The following is a 22,751-nucleotide window of genomic DNA, read 5'->3' on the forward strand; positions in this document are numbered from 1 at the left end:
CTAGAGAAAATAGATTTTGTTTCCATTGTAAAAGTATTGTTGAAGATAAAAAACATTTTTTACTTGATTGTCATGTGTATGAACATGTCATAAAAATTATATATATATGTATATAATCTAAACTATTAGATGTTTAATACCTTATCTTGTTTGCTTAATCCACATAACCTTGTATCTACACAACAAATCTGTCTGTATATCAGAGACTCTTTTAATGTTAGAAACAAGCTTGCTGTACAGTTAAGTTTAATATTTTGTAATTATTAATGTATACATATATATGTATATGGCTAACAACACATTCTTTTATAATGTGCTTTAGTGCCAATAAAGAATTGAATTGAAATGAATTGAAATAGATTTTCTTTTACACTCCGGGAGAAAGCAGATTTTATTAGCCGTTTTCATATACAGTAGGCCTAGATATATTTTAATTTTTTCAAATTTCGAGAATTTCCCACCAACGAAATTGAAAGTAGCTCTTCAGCAAAAGAAGGGAAATTTCAAACATGTGACTGATACGAGGAAAAATAGATTATAGAGGCGAGATGAAGGAAATGATAAAATGACAGATTCTGGGAAAAGAAAAGATTTGTATACAATTAGAGATGTCACGCATGATTTCATCGTCACGGTCCATGGACGCGGACAGGTTCTCCTCATAGGTAAACAATTATATATGATGTAGAACTCACAGCTGTCAGCTTTCAGGCTTTTGTATTCGCACGGTGAAATTTGGTTTGTTAGTGACTCTACACAGAAATTTATCAGGTTGATCGCCTTGCCGTCTATGACACTGATTAACTCGGTATATTTCTGTAGAACAGGCATTGAAACAAGTTGGGACCATCACCAATCGCCCAAACGGGATATAATAGCCCTTAAAGGGTTTTTTTAGGTCTTAAAATCAAGGGCCTTGGCCTTTCCATTTGGGAAAAATTAGCGACATTTAGTTAAAATTGGGAAAAATATCATAATTCACATTTTTCTAGAAAAATTTCAAATAAGAGCCATTTCTTTACTTGCAAGGCATTTATTGACTTATTTACATTCAATAAATCTTATTGAAAATCAGTTTAACTTGTAATTGCTATTTTTTCTATAATATTTAGAATTATTTGACTTTAATGTCATGCTTCAAATCATCTTTTGGGAATTTTCTTTGATGAAATTGTGAAAAACACACACTTTTTATCATTGGAAATGGGGCCTATTATAGGCCCCCTACGACCCCTAAAAAAAACCCTGCCTTTGGGATATATAATATATCCCAAACGGGATATTAAGATATAAATTTACTTTAAAAAAATTATTTTGGCTATAAATATTGTAAATTCGGTTAAAGATGAATTGAATGCAATAAATTTTTAGCTAGCAAGTTTTTCTAATATGCTGATTGTGCGACCGTTAGAGCAACCACAGATAATTTTTTGAATTACTGGATACCTATTCAGTTTTTACTTAGATCGCCTCTTCAGATCACACAAGACATTTAGAACGTCTAGACAGTTATGTCACATGATGTCGGATGTTAGTTGCATTACCATTTAAAGATCATGTGTAATCTACTATCTGCATTATTCGGTAAACCAAGGTGAGCATGGTGAGTTTATTATTCGGGAACTTTTGTAGTTATGGCAAGAACATGGTTAGACGCAAGATACATTCGTGTTGCATTGTGTGACTTGAGGTTAAGGCAGAAAAAATTCATTTGGATCAATGTGCAAAGTCTGAATTTTCTCTTCACCCAGGCATTGTCTCACAGTGTGAGTGACACTTTGTGCTGCTTGCTGTGCTCGCTATGGCCCTACATTTTGTGAGATTGATCCCCAAGAAATTTTGTATCTTCCTTCTTTATAGCTAAATGAAAAAGCTTAATTTTTTGCACTGTAAATTTGTATCCCATTTGGTATATTAAACCCCAAACAGGCATTTGGGCAATTGGTCCCAACCTGTTTAAATATTATAACCTGTACTGTGTGCAGAAATATACCGAGTTGATCAATGTCAAAGATGATGAGGCAAGCAACCATCATAATTCTTTTTATTATGGAAAGCTTTAAGAGTCAGTAATCTTCTATTGGAAATTTATAGTCTCAAAATTGGCAAAAATTTATGTTTTTTAGCATTGCTTGGTACCATTTATCAATACCAGTTATATAAGGCAAATAATGCTGCTTAGGATCAATGTTTAAACTACTGCAGATCACTAAATTTTCGCAACACCTTATTTTTGCAAGATACTCCTTAAATGTTTATTAGCGAGACAAAATTTTCATGAAACGTGGTTTTGCTCGATATAATCTTTAAGGAATACTAATACATATATGTATATGCGAGAGTGAAATTTTCAGGAGTACACTGTCTCACGTCTTTACGCGAAAATAAAGTTCTCGCGAATAAAAGGTGATTTACAGTAGTTTTCCCCTTAACCTCAGCATTGTAAGAGCTTGGAGTGTGAGTACTGAGGTGGTGCAGATTCCAGATTGTTTAAATCATGACCACTGTGGTTAGAATTCTATACTGTTTCTAAATTAATCCTTTATCATGATATAACAGTCACTGCAAGGAAACACAAGTGTTGAAAATACAGATCACATAAAAGGATACCCCCACTCCCTCCAAAACAAAAAGGATACTCTCCCCCCCCCCCCCCCCCCCACACACACACACACACAACGTGACAAACTGATGATCGAAGTGGGAGTGGTTATTGGACCTTAATGAATGAGTCGGTTAATGAATGATCCAAGACAGTAACATTCCCTCAGTGAATAAAGAATAATTAAATACATACACCGTGTCTCTAGCATTTAATAAGCAGGAAATTCAGAAACCAGAAGAAAATGATAAAAACCTTCTGTAGAAGGAAATATTTAACAATGTTTATTAAATAATATCTAAAAGAATTGACTTATCATAAAAAAAACCCATTGAAATAAATGTTTCCTTATGTTGTGAAAAATGTTAAAGCTTAGTCAAGTTAGTAGGGTTTAGGAACACCAAATAATTAAGTATTCATTTCCTTCAAAAGGACGGAAAATGTCACTATTGTAAGAACCTAACCTATGGTTCTTTTTAACCATAACATTTAATGTGGTAACCATTCAAGCATAGATGGAATTGAGTGTCTAAATCCTAAATAATCTTTATTTTACATTAATGTTTTGCATTATTTACATTAATGTTTTGTATAACATTTATGTTTTTACAGAAGTTTTCTGTGTATACCATCCCTTTGGAAATGAAATAAGAGGGGAGAAATTTACACATGAAACTTCTGATGTTTGTTTTTTAAAGTGCTTAATGGCCAATAAGTTGAACAACATTATAAAGTTGGTATAGTACTTAAATTTCTTAGTAAACGCAGTCAAACTTCCTTTATATCTCAAACTCAATGGGATCGAGAGAAAACTTTGAGATGTCCAAAGTTTCGAGATATTGAGGTTAAAATTCATATAGCAAAAGTGTTTTGGTCTTCCATCTCACTTCGACATATCCATGGTATTTGAGATACTGGTGTTCGAGATACTGAAGTGAAGCTGCAGTACGTACAAAATGTTTTTATTATTAGCAAATAATTAAACTTATATACAGAATACTGTGATTGATTGTATGTTGTTTTACGTCCCATTCAAGAATTTTGGACTTATCTGGAGACATCACATCCGCTTTAGCATGTCTAGGTGAAATGCCACAAATTTTGACCAATAAATAGTAAATAGGACTAAAGCAGTAAGGGTTCTTTATCCTGTCAATATTTACTGTGAATCGGTGAAGGTTCTTTATTGTTCCAATGTCTACTGTGATGTAGTGAAGGTTCTTTATTGTTCCAATGTCTACTGTGATGTAGTGTAGGTTCTTTATTGTTCCAATGTCTACTGTGATGTAGTGAAGGTTCTTTATTGTTCCAATGTCTACTGTGATGTAGTGAAGGTTCTTTATTGTTCCAGTGTTTACTGTGATGCAGTGAAGGTTCTTTATCATGTTAATATCTACTGTGATGTAGTGTAGGTTCTTTATTGTTCCAATGTCTACTGTGATGTAGTGTAGGTTCTTTATTGTTCCAATGTCTACTGTGATGTAGTGAAGGTTCTTTATTGTTCCAATGTCTACTGTGATGTAGTGAAGGTTCTTTATTGTTCCAGTGTTTACTGTGATGCAGTGAAGGTTCTTTATCATGTTAATATCTACTGTGATGTAGTGAAGGTTCTTTATTGTTCCAATGTCTACTGTGATGTAGTGAAGGTTCTTTATTGTTCCAATGTCTACTGTGATGTAGTGAAGGTTCTTTATTGTTCCAATGTCTACTGTGATGCAATGAAGGTTCTTTTTTGGGCCAATGTCTATTGTGATGTAGTGAAGGTTCTTTTTTGGGCCAATATCTACTGTGATGCAGTAAAGGTTCTTTTTTGGGCCAATTTCTACTGTGATGCAGTTAAGATTCTTTTTTGGGCCAATGTCTACTGTGATGCAGTGAAGATTCTTTTTTGGGCCAATGTCTACTGTGATGTAGTGAAGGTTCTTTTTTTGGGCCAATGTCTACTGTAAATGTCAGGGCACTTGATGAAGAAACATTCACTATCTATTTTGAGCATTTTAGGTTTGATTCTCCGCTGTCTCATATCTTCAGTGATTTACCCTTGGCTTACTCTATGGTGCCTCACTTTAAAACCTCTGAAATAAAAACAAAGCTGTAGTTTATAAATTAAGAAACTGTCCTTGTTTGATTCACAGGTCTTGGTGTAGATGGAAACATTCGGGCTGTTCCCACCCATAACAGTAGTGCTGATGGGATCTGTGTGTCCCTTTTACAGCTGACTCTCACTGAGAATGGGGGAATGGTACTGGGCCCGATCAACCTGGACCTGAGCTGTACTCTAAATAGTGAGGACCTCACGGGGGAAATCAACCTCATAAGTGGTGAGTAGACTTCATGATTAACAGTGGGGTCCTCACGGGGGAAATCAACTTTATAAGTGGTGAGTAGACTGTATGATTAACAGTGGGGTCCTCACGGGGGAAATCAACCTCATAAGTGGTGAATATACCATGAGAATGTCAATAGAAAGCAGAAATCAACAGTTGATGAATAATTATCAGCTCGTAACCTCAGTTAGAGTAGTGCTAAGTAAAGCAGGTACTATTCTGAAATCAATCCTAAAACATACATAGCATAGTTTACCTGATTTGTAATCATGATAATTTCTTATGTAAAATTATTTTACATCAAACCGTAACTCTTATGAGCTTGGTAATGTGTTGTAAAAGAGAAGTTTATTTATAGGTGTCCCTATAGAAGTGGCAGACAGGACCCTTAGGATTTATCAGGGAGGTATCCCAAGCAGAAAACTACCACCTACCCCTGGGATCACGGTCAAGTCCTCACCCCCTCCTAAACCCAAGAGAGATGGGGAGACAATACTGGTAAGTTATACAGTGAGCTTCAACCAAATGATCATCTAACATAGAATGTCTATATGTGAATGATCATTCAACATGGACCTTGACCACATCCTCTCTTAAGTCAAGGATGCAACATATAGGGTATTGAATAAATTATTAAATCAACTTCAAAACTAGGTATAGGGATTTTTCAACATCTCATTGACAAATACCTTAATCTTTGAGATATGAGGTTGAGACAAGGACATGACCCTTCTTTAGGTTAACAGCATCAAACTTACCACATCTATGGATTAGACAAAATTTCTCATTGCGAAGTTTCCTTGCATGACATTGAACCAGACAGACAGGCTTGCTAACTTCAATGTCTCTGTTTTGGAAGGTGTAATGCTTTTATTTGTAGAAGGAAAACATGTTTGGATGATTAGAAATTCAAACTGTTAAATCAGTCTTTAATGTGTTTTGGGGAGGGTATGAAGTGAAAATATCTGAGTAAGCAATGGCCTACTTTAATCAGGATTTTCTTTTGTTTGTTTGAAGGAAGTGGAAAAAGAAAAAGAGAAGACACCAGTGCCGTTTATAGACCCTGAACTCCTCACCAACATCAAATCAACAGACAAGGTGAGAATGTTAGAATTATACACCCTGAGCTTCACACCAAGTCAAATCAACAGACAAGGTCAGAGTGTTAGAATTACAGACCCTGAACTTCTTACCAACATCAAATCAATAGACAAGGTCAGATACTAGAATTAAAGACCCCGAACTTCTCATAAACATCAAATCAACAGACAAGGTTAAAGTGTTAGAATTATAGACCCTGAACTTCTCACCAACATCAAATTAACAGACAAGGCGAGAGTGTTAGAATTATAGACCCTGAACTTCTCACCAACATCAAATCAACAGACAAGACGAGAGTGTTAGAAATTATAGACCCTGAACTTCTCACCAACATCAAATTAACAGACAAGGCGAAAGTGTTAGAATTATAGACCCTGAACTTCTCACCAACATCAAATCAACAGACAAGACGAGAGTGTTAGAATTATAGACCCTGAACTTCTCACCAACATCAAATCAACAGACAAGGTGAGAGTGTTCAAATCAACAGACAAGGTCAGATAATAGAATTATAGACCCTGAACTTCTCACCAACATCAAATCAACAGACAATGTCAGATAATAGAATTATAGACCCTGAACTTCTCCCCAACATCAAGTCAACAGACAAGGTCAGATAATAGAATTATAGACCTTGAACTTCTCGCCAACACCAAATCAACAGACAATGTCAGATAATAGAATTATAGACCCTGAACTTCTCCCCAACATCAAGTCAACAGACAAGGTCGAGTGTTAGAAATAGACCCTGAACTTCTCGCCAACACCAAATCAACAGACAATGTCAGATAATAGAATTATAGACCCTGAACTTCTCGCCAACACCAAATCAACAGACAATGTCAGATAATAGAATTATAGACCCTGAACTTCACCCCAACATCAAATCAACAGACAATGTCAGATAATAGAATTATAGACCCTGAACTTCACCCCAACATCGAATCAACAGACAAGGTCAGAGTGTTAGAATTATAGACCCTGAACTTCTCCCCAACACCAAATCAACAGACAATGTCAGATAATAGAATTATAGACCCTGAACTTCACCCCAACATCAAATCAACAGACAAGGTCAGAGTGTTAGAATTATAGACCCTGAACTTCTCACCAACATCAAATCAACAGACAAGGTCAGAGTGTTAGAATTATAGACCCTGAACTTCTCACCAACATCAAATCATCAGACAAGGTCAGAGTGTTAGAACTATAGACCCTGAACTTCTCCCCAACATCAAATCAACAGACAATATCAGATAATAGAATTATAGACCCTGAACTTCTCACCAACATCAAATCAACAGACAATGTCAGATAATAGAATTATAGACCTTGAACTTCTCCCCAACATCAAATCAACAGACAATGTCAGATAATAGAATTATAAACCCTGAACTTCTCGCCAACATCAAATCAACAGACAATGTCAGATAATAGAATTATAGACCCTGAACTTCTCACCAACATCAAATCAACAGACAAGGTCGAGTGTTAGAAATAGACCCTGAACTTCTCGCCAACACCAAATCAACAGACAATGTCAGATAATAGAATTATAGACCCTGAACTTCTCGCCAACACCAAATCAACAGACAATGTCAGATACTAGAATTATAAACCCTGAACTTCTCCCCAACATCAAATCAACAGACAATGTCAGAGTGTTAGAATTATAGACCTTGAACTTCTCACCAACATCAAACCAACAGACAAGGTCAGAGTGTTAGAATTATAGACCTTGAACTTCTCCCCAACATCAAACCAACAGACAAGGTCAGAGTGTTAGAATTATAGACCTTGAACTTCTCCCCAACATCAAACCAACAGACAAGGTCAGAGTGTTAGAATTATAGACCCTGAACTTCTCGCCAACATCAAATCAACAGACAATGTCAGATAATAGAATTATAGACCCTGAACTTCTCACCAACATCAAGTCAACAGACAAGGTCGAGTGTTAGAATTATAGACCCTGAACTTCTCGCCAACATCAAATCAACAGACAATATCAGATAATAGAATTATAGACCCTGAACTTCTCACCAACATCAAGTCAACAGACAAGGTCAGAGTGTTAGAATTATAGACCCTGAACTTCTCGCCAACATCAAATCAACAGATTTAAGGTTAGAATTAGTATTTAGACCTTGAATAGTGTTTTTGTTAATTCTGTTTATAATTATAAAGCTGGCAGACCTCACTGAAAGTTTCCTGTCATAAGCCTCTATATACTGTTATTATTGATTTTGTAGTTGTTAGTCCTACTGCAGAGTTTTTTGATGATGTTCATAATTTGTTTAATTTTATAGCTGGCAGACCTGGCCGCGAGCTTTCTGACTAAACAGATCAACCAGTACACAGATACCAAACTGTCATCAGCAATCACCGACCAAATCTTCTCTTTCCTACAGGTTTGTCATGTGCAGTATACTAAGAGGATACAACTCATTTTTACATATTTTGGTTTTTACAAAAGGTGTTGTCTTGGTTACAAAAAGTAGAAATTTCTTTGAAAAATATTTCAAAAAGCTACTCCTCCTACAGTTTTGGTCCAATTTCAATAAGACTTGACACACTAGTATTAAACTATAGTGAGACACATAATCCTCTGCATTTAATCTGGTATTTGATTTTGACAAATGAAATGTTGTCATGGTTATGAAAAGTAGAAATTTTGATGAAATTCTTTCAAAACCCTACTCTTCCAACATTTTGGTTCAATTTCAATATAACTTGGTACACAAATAGAGTATACCAAGATACAAAATGCTTCATTACAGATTTTGGTTTCAACAAACAGTGTTGCCATGGTTACTGAAAATAGAAGTGTCTTTGAAATCCTTTTAAAACACTAAGTTTTCAGTAAGAGTTTGAGAAATTTTTATGAAATTCTTTCAAAAAGTTACTCCTGCTATGGTTTAAGCCCAATTTCAAGAAGACTTCATACATGTACACAAGAAGATATACTAAGGTATATAATATAGGGTTATTGAACTTATATTGGTGAATATTGGCAGTATTTGGCTGTACAAATGCAGGAGCTTGCGAGTGCATTTGTAAAGCCAATGAGTGCCAATATTCACCAATATAAGTTCAGTATATCCTTTATTATATAGCTAAAACATTTCCTCATAATTTATGATACCGTAATTATTCCAACTAAAAAACTCAAATTAATGATTTTACATGTATTAGTATCAGTATTCAAATAAACGCCTGTCTTGTAAGTGTTCAACATCACATCTTACCTAGTTGCCACTTCCTTTCTTTAATTTGCCTTTGAGAGATTGACCAGACAACAGTTTTTGTTTACAATGGGGCGTTCGATATTGAACGCTCATATTCGGAATGTTTCGGGCATACTCGTATACGTAGTACAACCTTAGCAGTCAATAAAACACCAAGATATTGAACACTTAAATTCTCTAGATTTTTAGTAGTTTTTTATTAGACACTATTTATTAGCTAAATATTAGCTATATAATAATTGTGTTTATCAGTTTTTTGATTTCGACAAATGTTGTCATGCTTACTAAAATAAAAATTTCTTTGAAATATATCTTGCAAAACTCTACACCTACAGTTCTGGTCCAATTTTAGTGAGACTTTGTACACAAGTACTCTATACTCTAAGATACATCTTTATTATAAGTACACACCAGTAGAGCTACAGTCTCCTTAGAGACTTCTTGGTTAATGTAAATCAGTCAGACAACCTGATGTTTATTGTCCTGTATTGAAGTGTTGGACTCTTTCGACACAGGAAGTAGCGGGTTACCAGCGTGCTGTGATAGTGGCGTACATCACTGAGATATCTCAGACTCTTGAGGAGATGCCCGAGTCTGAACGAGATCGACCGCTTCACAAACCCTCTGTCAGACTGCTAGTGGAACTACTCAGGCAAATCATGGTAAGTCTCCTATACTCAGACATACCAGCTACTCAGACAAATCATGATAAGTCTTCTATACTCAGTCATACCAGCTACTCAGACAAATCATGGTAAGTCTCCTATACTCAGACATACCAGCTACTCGGACAAATCATGGTAAGTCTCCTATACTCAGTCATACCAGCTACTCAGACAAATCATGGTAAGTCTCCTATACTCAGAAATACCAGCTACTCGGACAAATCATGGGAAGTCTTCTATACTCAGTCATACCAGCTACTCAGACAAACCATGGTAAGTCTCCTATATTCAGACATACCAGCTACTCAGACAAATCATGGTAAGTCTCCTATACTCAGACATACCAGCTACTCAGACAAATCATGGTAAGTCTCCTATACTCAGATATACCAGCTACTCAGACAATCATGGTAATTCTTCTATACTCAGACATACCAGCTACTCAGACAATCATGGTAAGTCTTCTATACTCAGACATACCAGCTACTCAGACAATCATGGTAATTCTTCTATACTCAGACATACCAGCTACTCAGACAAAACATGGTAAGTCTTCTATACTCAGACATACCATCTACTCAGACAATCATGGTAAGTCTTCTATACTCAGACATACCAGCTACTCAGACAATCATGGTAAGTCTTCTATACTCAGACATACCAGCTACTCAGACAAAACATGGTAAGTCTCCTATACTCAGATATACCAGCTACTCAGACAATCATGGTAAGTCTTCTATACTCAGACATACCAGCTACTCAGACAATCATGGTAAGTCTTCTATACTCAGACATACCAGCTACTCAGACAAAACATGGTAAGTCTCCTATACTCAGACATACCAGCTACTCGGACAAATCATGGTAAGTCTCCTATACTCAGACATACCAGCTACTCGGACAAATCATGGTAAGTCTCCTATACTCAGACATACCAGCTACTCGGACAAATCATGGTAAGTCTCCTATACTCAGACATACCAGCTACTCAGACAATCATGGTAAGTCTTCTATACTCAGTCATACCAGCTACTCAGACAAAACATGGTAAGTCTTCTATACTCAGACATACCAGCTACTCAGACAATCATGGTAAGTCTTCTATACTCAGACATACCAGCTACTCAGACAAATCATGGTAAGTCTCCTATACTCAGACATACCAGCTACTCAGACAATCATGGTAAGTCTTCTATACTCAGTCATACCAGCTACTCGGACAAATCATGGTAAGTCTTCTATACTCAGTCATACCAGCTACTCAGACAAATCATGGTAAGTCTCCTATACTCAGACATACCAGCTACTCGGACAATCATGGTAAGTCTTCTATACTCAGTCATACCAGCTACTCAGACAAATCATTGTAAGTCTTCTATACTCAGTCATACCAGCTACTCAGACAAATCATGGTAAGTCTTCAATACTCAGTCATACAACATGTGCTTATCATCATAAGTTTATATTAATGAATTCTATTAATTTTTTTGACCCAGGACCCCCTGTCTCATGTTGTGTTAAGCCTACAACTGTTGCGGACATTCAGCCATTTTTCTGATAACTTGGTTGTCATGGTGAACTGTCAGGCCGCGCCAGCAGTGTTGGGTTGTATGGCTGTATATCTGGACGTCACGGAGATCCAACAGTACGGACTGGACATACTGGCCAGAATAGCCACCTACCGCCCCAGACCAGCCGAAAAAGTAACTCAACAATTCTCTAAAAATAGCCACCTACCACCCCAAACCAGCCGAAAAAGTAACTCAACAATTCTCTAAAAATAGCCACCTACCACCCCAAACCAGCTGAAAAAGTAACTCAACAATTCTCTTTAAATAGCCACCTACCACCCCAAACCAGCTGAAAAAGTAACTCAACAATTCTCTTTAAATAGCCACCTACCACCCCAAACCAGCTGAAAAAGTAACTCATATTTGTTCCTTTATAATGATTACAGACTTCAAAAAGTTTTGTTCTTTGATTATTTCTTTAACTTTCATTATTGAGAGATAATTTTCCCCTTTACTTAACTCCACAAAGCTGAGTTGATGCTTTATTTATACCCAGTGTTTGTGTCACAGGGTTTAAGTTTTAGGAGCAGGTTCATTTTTTCTCAATTAACTGTAAGTACTACCTGAACCAAACCTGCAGGGATGATACATCTAAGGGAGGCAACACTGCCACACTTACTTAAGATGAGTTATCTGACCTACATTTTCTGGAGGAGTGCCCTAATATATTATTATATTTTTTAATTTTTTTTTAAGTAGATCAATTCCCAAGTTAATATACATGTAAGCCCTGCCTGTACCAAACTTGCATGAATGATGAATTTAGAGGTGCATTTTAACTTCCTGACTTAAGATAGTGCAAATTTCATGTACATGTACTTGCATTTTGAATGTGAAACCAAGGAATCTTAGTGAATATTTTTTAAGCATGAGACATTGTCTTATTTAATATAGATAATAGAAGGTTTGATGTATCCTCAGCCACCCTGTGGAATGGCCTCCCGTTGGACCTTCAGAGTGAACAGTCACTTGTCGTTTTTAAACAAAAGCTAAAAACACATCTTTTTAAACTTGATTTTAATTTATAAGACACTAACTAAGCATCCAGTTGATTTTTATTCTTATATTAAAAAAAAATTTTTTTTTTTTAAATCTTTAAATTTTAATTCTTATATGAACTTTAATCTGGTGTTATTTTTCTATGATTCTATGATTTATTTACCATTCTTTGTTTTATATTGTACTCATTTTTACTTGTTAAGCTCTTTAGGATAATTGTAATATTAAATAAGGCGCTATATGAAAGTAGAATAATAATAATAATATTCGCTGATCTGAAATTTGGTTATCTAGATTACCCATGCTTCAGAAAGACCACTTTGGATTGATTTGTTTTGTTTCATAATGATGAATTTATTCACTTGTCAAATGAGATAAGTGCAAATAAGCAAAAGTAGAAAGAGGGCAAGATGTTCTACTGCTGTCATTTTTCAGAAGATTACATTTTATTTATCAATGGACATTGTAAGTAAAGTATCACATGGCATCTAGTTGACCTGTAAATTCTCCTTATTTTTAATTTGGTTTAGGTTCTGCTATTTATCCTTTGTCCTTCATTTGATCCCTATGTAGATTCTGTTGGTTAATTGACCACTTTATGACCTTGTTGTGAACTTAATTATTTACCCTCTCTAACCTCTATTTGACCTTGTTGTAGACTTATATATGTACCCTTTGACTTCTATTTGACCTTGTAGATTCCCCTGCGAGAAACGGCCCTAGAGATGATCCTTCGATCTATTCAGCGCCACCAGAAGAATATCCTCATTGTCCCCCCAGGCTGTAGGACCCTCGTCAATCTCACGTGTAGCCTTCAGGAAAATCTCGACAACTTCCTCTCCACAGGTAATTCACCAAGCCTTATTTCAGAGACTCTACATTTTCTATGACTTTTAGCTCCCTAGTCTTGTGACTGTACCTTTTCTATGACCTTTAGCTCCGTAGTCCTGTGACTGTACATTTTCTATGACCTTTAGCTCCCTAGTCTTGTGACTGTACATTTTCTATGACCTTTAGCTCCCTAGTCTTGTGACTGTACATTTTCTATGACCTTTAGCTCCGTAGTCCTGTGACTGTACATTTTCTATGACCTTTAGCTCCCTAGTCTTGTGACTGTACATTTTCTATGACCTTTAGCTCCCTAGTCTTGTGACTGTACATTTTCTATGACCTTTAGCTCCGTAGTCTTGTGACTGTACATTTTCTATGATCTTTAGCTCCGTAGTCTTGTGACTGTACATTTTCTATGACCTTTAGCTCCCTAGTCTTGTGACTGTACATTTTCTATGACCTTTAGCTCCGTAGTCTTGTGACTGTACATTTTCTATGACCTTTAGCTCCTTAGTCTTGTGACTGTACATTTTCTATGACCTTTAGCTCCGTAGTCCTGTGACTGTACATTTTCTATGACCTTTAGCTCCCTAGTCTTGTGACTGTACATTTTATTTTACCTTGAGCTACTTTGTTCCTAAACAGGGTACCTAGAGAACTAACAAAGTCCCTTTCTATTTGTGTAGATCTGTAAGTAAAATTTGTTCTAGTTTGTGTTATTGCTAGTCCAGGTGTGTTCTTATCTGACTAATATTTAGTAGTCATAAGACATGATTTAAGCTCACCTGAGCCAAAGGCTCGAATGATCTTCTCTCTTTGTCAATGAAGATTGTCTGTTGTGTGTCGTGTTACTGTTGGTTCCTAAATATACGCAAGGAATTTATTATTTCATAATTTTGCGAGAATCACAACTCTCGAAATAAAATTACTTGTTTATTTAAACAATAAAATGCTTTCTTTGATTGTTAGTATTGGAATTAATGTTGCAGCTGTTGTGGAAAAATATGCGGGTTATGTAAAATAATCTTTTTTCTGTATTAGCTGGCCATTAACAATTAACAGGCCATTCAAAAATTAATGATTTTGCGATTTGGAGTTGACCAGTCATATAGTGATATTAAAAACTCGCGTAAAATAAGGAATCTACAGTAATTATTATTAATTAACTTTTCACATTTTCATTTCTTTACCACAACCAGTCAGTCACTGAATAAATTTATATCAAATTTGCCAAAAAGTATCCATGAATTGGGAATTCATTCGACAAGTTTGTTTGATTGGAGTGCTGTACTTGCTTTCAAAAGGAGTTGACTTAGAAACGGAGTAAACAGGGTGAGGTCATTTAAAAATCTGCTGCTTAAGAATCGTTGGACCAGAAAATTAAGGAAATGTATTTTTTTATCTTAATTAATGAGTGCAGATTTATATTTGTTTAAATTATGACCCCTGGGGCTGAAATGGGGTAAAATAAGTATTCAAAATTTTACATGGGGTGAAGCTATAATGGGGAATCAAATTTAAATTTAACATAATGTGCATATGCATTATTTGGAAACATTTTGGAAAATCTTAAACAGCTAGGTCACATTGATGTTGTATAAGCTATCCCACTTAGTCAGGCTTTGAGTTGTGGGGTAAATAATTCAAAATATTAAGTCAAAATTTTACACTGTAACATAGAGGAGGAAAGCATCTTTATGAATCTTCATCTAAAGATGTCAAGGAGAGGAGTGTTGTGGATCATGAGCCTCATGTTATCAAACAGTAGCAGATGTTATCAAACAGTAGCAGATGTTTATGTATTTAATCTTTTCTCTTTCTGGTGGACAGACACGGAATCTTCACCGGAGGTTGAGGAAGCTGTGGAGAGATACGACGCGTTACTGCGACACATCTTCCAGCACGCTGTCCCCGTGATCCAGTCCGTACTACAGGAATACCCAAACAACCTGGACGTGAAGACTGAGGGCAGGCGCTTCCTCTACAACTACTCAAAAATGACGCAGTTCATGTAGGGCTGATCACAAGTGTCAATAAAATCTGTTCTAATTACAAACAGACAGTTATATATTAATTAAAAGACATTTCTCTTTTTATGAGGAAGGTTTAAGGAGAGGATATGAAACTTTGAAAACATTTATCTAATTTTAACTAATTTTTTATTATGTTTTTTTTTTTCAAAAGGCAAAAGAAAAAGTTACAAGCTCTGTCTAAATCAACACGAGATGAGGAAAGCCATGAGTTAACAGAGACTTTGACCACACCCAAAATGTTTGTGTCTAATGACCAGGAAGAGGAACCTGCAGGAATTCTTAAAAAGACAGAAGAGAAGGGTTATATGGCTGCACTGGATCGCAAAGTCCACTTCGCAGACAAAGAACCCCTAGACTCCATGACCAGCTCAGAGGACGAGGAAGAGTCTGACCTTGACCTTCAGACCCCGGAGGTCAAGGCAAGGTTAGAAGTACAAGAGACTGTTATTTTGAGTGAAGAAGCTGTTGAAGCTCTGAGATTAAAATCTGCCTCATCTCAGGAAACTGGAAACAATTCAGAAAATGATTCCCAAATAGAGAGTGTTCAAATGCGACGGAAAAAATCAGAAGGCGATAAAACACTCGAGAGAAGGTATACATCGGAAATGAAAATTAACGTGAGTGGGAGGGGGGAGATACAGGAGGTGGTCGCTAAGTGTGGTCAAACTGACATCACCATAGCAACCAACCCCACCCTTAGCAACCCAGTGTCCATATTTTGTCCTACTGTAAATTGTAGAGGTCATGTACGCAACTCCGAGCCCATTTGTCAACCTGACCCAATGTTTGATGTGAATGATATTCCAGCAGGGGAAAATGAAGACACAAACAGAAATAATGATGGGAGTTCCAAAGTGTGTTCTATTAACGAATGCCAGACAAACAAACTAAGTGAATATGGCAGGAAAGAGGATAATGGTGTGTTAGATCAGTCTTTGCAAGAATCATCAGACACAAGTAAAACTCAGTCTCCAATTCCACAGGACACAAATAACACTGGGTCTCCAAACCCACAGGACATGAGTAAGACTCAGTCTCCAAACCCACAGGACACGAGTAAGACTCAGTCTCCATACCCACAGGACACGAGTAAGACTCAGTCTCCAAACCCACAGGACACGAGTAAGACTCAGTCTCCAAACCCACAGGACACGAGTAAGACTCTGTCTCTGATTTCACAGGATTCTACAGAGGAGGAAGATTATGTTCCAATGGATTGGTCTCGGACTAACGGCCTCGGGACACAAGAGAATGGACAGACTTGTGAAGATGAAGTTCAGTTGAGGAAGAATAAGTCAGGTCAAGAGTCGGGAGTGTTACGATACTCCGTGTCAGACGTGTCGTTATGTACAAAGGTCATCAGGGCACAGGTATCAATGGAAAAACAGATATTTTTAGCAGTGTTGTAACTCTCTGAATTTAAATGTCTTATGAAACAAACTGTCTCAGTAGGCAAGAATCAAATTTCAATCTTACGATCAAATTTATAGTAGAAAGTTTTGGTTCATGTTTTCAGAATTATCTGCAGATTAGTGAACTTTAGACAATTAGCCGGGAAGACATTAAAATAGTCAATATTCAAACATCAATTTCAAACACTTTTTTCACCTTTAAGGTGACTCACCACATCAGCTCTTTGGTGTTTGAAGGAAAAGATGCTCAGGCTCTTTCTGTCATTGACAAACCACTGCACAGTCTTTTAGAGGTCAGTGGGGCACCACAAGGGTTACAGGCATATGTCAAATCTCAGTACAACGACAGTAAAACCTTGATGGACCTTGATACAGCATTTCTCATCAGCACCATAGATGCCATCAGATACAGGTTAGTCCAATAACTGATGCCATCAGATACAGGTTAGTCCAATAACTGATGCCATCAGATACAGGTTAGTCCAATAACTGATGCCATCAGATACAGGTTAGTCCAATAACTGATGCCATCAGATACAGGTTAGTCCAATAACTGACACCATCAGATACAGGTTAGTCCAATAACTGACACCAGAGTATAACTTAGTCCAATAACTGACACATCAGATACAGGTTAGTCCAATAACTGATGCCATCAGATACAGGTTAGTCCTGGCCAATAACTGATGCCATCAGATACAGGTTAGTCCAATAACTGATGCCATCAGATACAGGTTAGTCCAATAACTGACACCATCAGATACAGGTTAGTCCAATAACTGACACCAGCAGATACAGGTTAGTTCAATAACTGACACCAGCAGATACAGCTTAGTCCAATAACTGACACGAGCAGATACAGGTTAGTCCAATAACTGACACCAGCAGATACAGGTTAGTCCAATAACTGACACCATTAGATACAGGTTAGTCCAATAACTGACACCAGCAGATACAGGTTAGTCCAATAACTGACACCAGCAGATACAGGTTAGTTCAATAACTGGCACCAGCAGATACAGGTTAGTCCAATAACTGATGCCATCAGATACAGGTTAGTCCAATAACTGGCACCATCAGATACAGGTTAGTCCAATAACTGATGCCATCAGATACAGGTTAGTCCAATAACTGGCACCATCAGATACAGGTTAGTTCAATAACTGACACCAGCAGATACAGGTTAATTCAATAACTGACACATCACATACAGGTTAGTCCAATAACTGACACCATCAGATACAAGTTAGTCCAATAACTGACACCATCAGATACAGGTTAGTCCAATAAATGGCACCATCAGATACAGGTTAGTCCAATAACTGACACCATCAGATACAGGTTAGTCCAATAAATGGCACCATCAGATACAGGTTAGTCCAATAACTGATGCCATCAGATAAAGGTTAGTCCAATAACTGGCACCACCAGATACAGGTTAGTCCAATAACTGACACCAGCAGATACAGGTTAGTCCAATAACTGACACATCAGATACACGTTAGTCCAATAACTGACACCATCAAATGCAGGTTAGTCCAATAACTGGCACCATCAGATACAGGTTAGTCCAATAACTGATGCCAGCAGATACAGGTTAGTCCAATATCTGGCACCATCAGATACAGGTTAGTCCAATAACTGATGCCAGCAGATACAGGTTAGTCCAATAACTGATGCCATCAGATACAGGTTAGTCCAATAACTGACACCATTAGATACAGGTTAGTCCAATAACTGATGCCAGCAGATAGAGGTTAGTCCAATAACTGACACCATCAGATACAGGTTAGTCCAATAACTGACACCTTTAGATACAGGTTAGTCTAATAGTTGATGCCAGCAGATAGAGGTAAGACCATAACTGATGCCATCAGATATGGTTTGTTCAATAACTGATGCCATCAGATAAAGGTAAGTCCAATAACTAAGGCCATTAGATACAGGTTAGTCCAATAATTGATGGCAACAGATACATGAAAGGTATTAAATAGAAATGTCAAATAATTGATATTTTAAATCAAAGGGGAGATTATAAAGTAATAGCAAAAAAACACTATGTAATTAGAAGTGTATAGAAGTTTCTTAACTGTGTACACTGAAGTACTGTGTTGTATATTTTTAAGTGTTTCCATATTAATTGATGTTAAATTTGCTATTTTAGATCTCTCTTTCATGACCTTGTTCAGAAGAGTGTCCTTGAGGTCATGAACTGTATGTTTGGTAAATACAGCCTTGATGTCCTTAAGGTGGCCTTGACCTGTTTGACCTCTGTGTTCCAGAACCAGCATATCCTGTCTCTGTTATCAGGTGTGTCTTACCATCCATCATTCAGTATTAACAGCACTAGAGCATTTCCCATATTTTCATAATTTTTTTGTGATATTAATCTACATGTATTTTTTTTTCATTTTTAATTATTTTTGACAGAGCCCATATTTCTGCAGGAGGTGAAGGGGGTTATTTCAAAATTATCAGGTGTACTACAGACAGACATACCAGCAATACAGGAACTTCACACGGTGGTGAATGACATCATCCCCATAGAATGAAATGTGCATCTAATCCTGACCGCCTATAGAATAATACACCCAGATCTTCAGATCCCCCCCCCCCCCCCCCCCCCCCCCCCCCCCCCGATACAGAAACAAGTGGGAAGTGGGTGGTGAATGAGATCTTTGACACCAACCTGTTACCTGTTACCTAAAATTTTTATTTTTTAAATTTTGTTCTGGACTTGTACAAAATATGTTGAAGGCAGGTATTTGAAGATTTTTGAATCACTGAAGGTCATGTATGAAAACAATAACATTAATGAATATAAAATTGTTTGTTAAGTTTTATAGAAATGTTACACTATCAATAACATTTTACTAAAAGTTTGAGGTGCCATAAATTATTTATATGCTAGGCAACAGTATTTTGTACTCATGAACTTAATATTCAGGGGAAGTTGTTAATGAGCTTATAAATGATTATATTAAAAAATTACTAGTAATAAAAAAAAAACTGGTCAAATCTAGATCATGACTTTATATTTTCACTCCATTTGCAACATGCTAATTTACGGTGCAGTAACTATGTGGAACTTGGTTTACTGTAGTTTCTACCATTGGCTGCTCCTCAGCTTTTTGTTAACTTTAAATCATTGTTTTACGAACGGTTATTATCTGTACATGAATGTGATTTGATTGTATGGTTTGAAAATGACTGTTCTTTGTATAAATGTATTGGCATTTACACAAGTGTTAATATGATATTGAAAATTTTTTGACAAATACTTTTAATTTGGTCACCTAAATCTTAATCTGTTGTTATTCATCATATATGGGGTATACTTGTGATCAATTCTCTTACCAGCTCTTGATATAAATATATATCAGTCAAACCTCGTTATCTCGAACTCGATGAGACCAAGAAAATACTTCCAAGATATCCAAGGATATGAGATATCCAGGGTAAAAAACTGATTGAAGAAATAAGTGGTTGGGACTTCCAAATCACTTCGACATATCCATGGTATTTGAGATATCCATGTTCTGTTCAAGATACCGAAGTTCAACTGTATATATATTTTTATGAAATTTTGAAGAAAAATCGGCTTACACCTCACCTTGTCCAATATGGAATTTTTCAAGGATCCCAAATATTTCTATATTACCCCTTTAATTGTCTACATTAATATCTACCTGCACAGAACTTGGATCACTAGCAATTCTTATTGAACATATGATCCACCCATAAAAAACTTGGATCATTATCGAACCTAACTGAACATTCCGCCTTCATAGCATTGTTATGAATTTTTTTTAAAAAAAGTTATTATCTACATATAAAGTTGTTAAATTGTTGATTATAAGTTATGTAAAACCAAGTAAGAAAACCTCACATTCTTATGATTGTGTGATTTTACGTTTTCTATCATGCTAAATGGCCATGATTTTTTGTGATTATTTTTTTTATTATTAATTTTTGAACGATTTTAAATGTTTAATGATTTTTATGTAATAAAAATTTATACAGGTAATACACAAATTGTCATATTACCATTGTTTTGTTTTTTTTAATTTACATAGGAAAGAGTGTGTTGGAGAGACTGTTCCAATTACAGAGTGCAATAACTATATTTTTTATAGGTAGCTTTATTTACTGCAAATTAATTGTTCTATTCTTGTATATTGAATTACATACATGAATTGTTCTTGATTGACAGTTGATTTATGTCTTCAGCGTAATACATGTATATATATAAATAATTATAAATATATTTTAAATTTGCTATACAACTACCAATAGTTTTACTTTTCTTTTCTTTTTTTATAACAGGAAATCCAGTTAATAAATAATATTTAACATTGACACAGATTCTTCTTGCTGTTTGGTCAGTTGGGACCATTTGATAAGGAGGGGCTTGTATCATAATAGAAAGATGATAACTGTGACCTTTGTCATACTTTGTTTTAAGTAGAAAATAATTATATTAATTTGGTAAAACATCTGGTAAAAGGGGGAAAGTAGGGATAAAATATGGGTCTTTTTATATATGTAGCTCACCCAATGTAAACATAGCTCACCCAATGTAAACATAGCTCACTCAATGTAAACATAGCTCACCCAATGTAAACATAGCCCACCCAATGTAAACATAGCTCACCCAATGTAAACATAGCCCACCCAATGTAAACATAGCTCACCCAATATAAACATAGCCCACCCAATGTAAACATAGCTCACCCAATGTAAACATAGCCCACCCAATGTAAACATAGCCCACCCAATGTAAACATAGCTCACCCAATGTAAACATAGAATTTTATCAATACACAGAGTCCTTCATGAGGTAAGATATCTATGAGTTACTACGGCTGAACTTTGGTATATCAAACACAGATATCTTAAACACCGTCAATATTTCAAATCGATTTGGAAATCCCTAGCTCTTTAGGTATTTTACCCTCCATATTTTGAACTCTCTGATATCGAAGTTTTTACTTGGTCCCATTGAGTTCCAAGTTTGACTGTATACTGAAATATAATTGATATCTGCTCCCTTCATCAATAATGTATGAATACTAAATAATACTGAAAGTGTAATGGAAGTTTATGAAAAAGAGTGGAAAACCCTAATATTGTACCGAAATATATGGAGATAACAAACAGTATATATTCAAGCTCAAATGTCCATTAAACAATACAAATCAGGAGCAGAGACATGGGCCTCTAAAATGTCAGAGGTGGGATCAGGTGCCATGGAGGAGTGAGCATCCCCTGCCGACCGATCACACCTGCCCTGTGCTATTCAAATTTTGAATTAAAAAAAAAATAAAAATTATTGAAAATTTTTAAATAATACTTGTTCTGGTTTAATAGCTCAGCTGATGTGAATTCAATTTCATTAAAAAAAAAAGTTGAAATAACAACCTTCCTTTTCACCATCCAGTTATCAAGAAAAATACAGTTGAACTTCGGTATCTCGAACATGGATACCTTGAATACCATGGATATGTCGAAGTGATTGGGAAGTCCTAACCACTTATTTCTTAAGTACTAGTATTTTACCTTCGATGTCTCGAACCCTTTAATAAATCGAAGTTTTTCTCGGTTCCATCAAGTTCGAGATAACAAGGTTTGACTGTATGTTGGATAATATTGATTAATATTTATAAATTAATACACCTTACTACATATAGTCCTGTTCACAATTTTAGCTGTTTTGTTAAAGTCTTGCTTATATTGTATGTGAACTGTACCAATGCTCCTCCACAGTTAGCTTATCTTACATCGACAGATCTCTTAAACTACTATATGTAGTTATTTTACCTACCAAATAAATAAGATTTCTTGGTACGTGGATATGGTGAAGCATTTCATGATTTGTTGGTATAGCATAGCATTTCATGGTTTGTCAGTATAGCATAGCATTTCAAGGTATGTTGGTTTAGCATAGCATTTTATAGGGTGC

At 36.0% G+C, this 22,751-nt stretch overlaps 1 protein-coding gene across 1 annotated transcript; it reads left to right on the forward strand.

The window, feature by feature from the left end:
- Positions 1 to 519: 519 nt before the first annotated feature.
- Positions 520 to 21,148, forward strand: LOC133195441 (uncharacterized). The gene is made up of 13 exons (XM_061331283.1): positions 520 to 665; positions 4,738 to 4,923; positions 5,288 to 5,427; positions 5,947 to 6,027; positions 8,340 to 8,441; positions 9,794 to 9,940; positions 11,440 to 11,646; positions 13,212 to 13,359; positions 15,175 to 15,355; positions 15,529 to 16,747; positions 16,993 to 17,201; positions 18,954 to 19,099; positions 19,220 to 21,148. Exons 1-13 carry the CDS (start codon positions 566 to 568, stop codon positions 19,339 to 19,341), a joined length of 2,988 nt encoding a protein of 995 aa, XP_061187267.1. The 5' UTR covers positions 520 to 565; the 3' UTR covers positions 19,342 to 21,148.
- Positions 21,149 to 22,751: the final 1,603 nt, after the last annotated feature.

This window comes from Saccostrea echinata, unplaced genomic scaffold, assembly GCF_033153115.1.
Source record: "Saccostrea echinata isolate AGI-Se365-2 ecotype Australia unplaced genomic scaffold, CSIRO_AGI_Sech_v1 ptg000029l, whole genome shotgun sequence".
Classification (NCBI taxonomy): domain Eukaryota; kingdom Metazoa; phylum Mollusca; class Bivalvia; order Ostreida; family Ostreidae; genus Saccostrea; species Saccostrea echinata.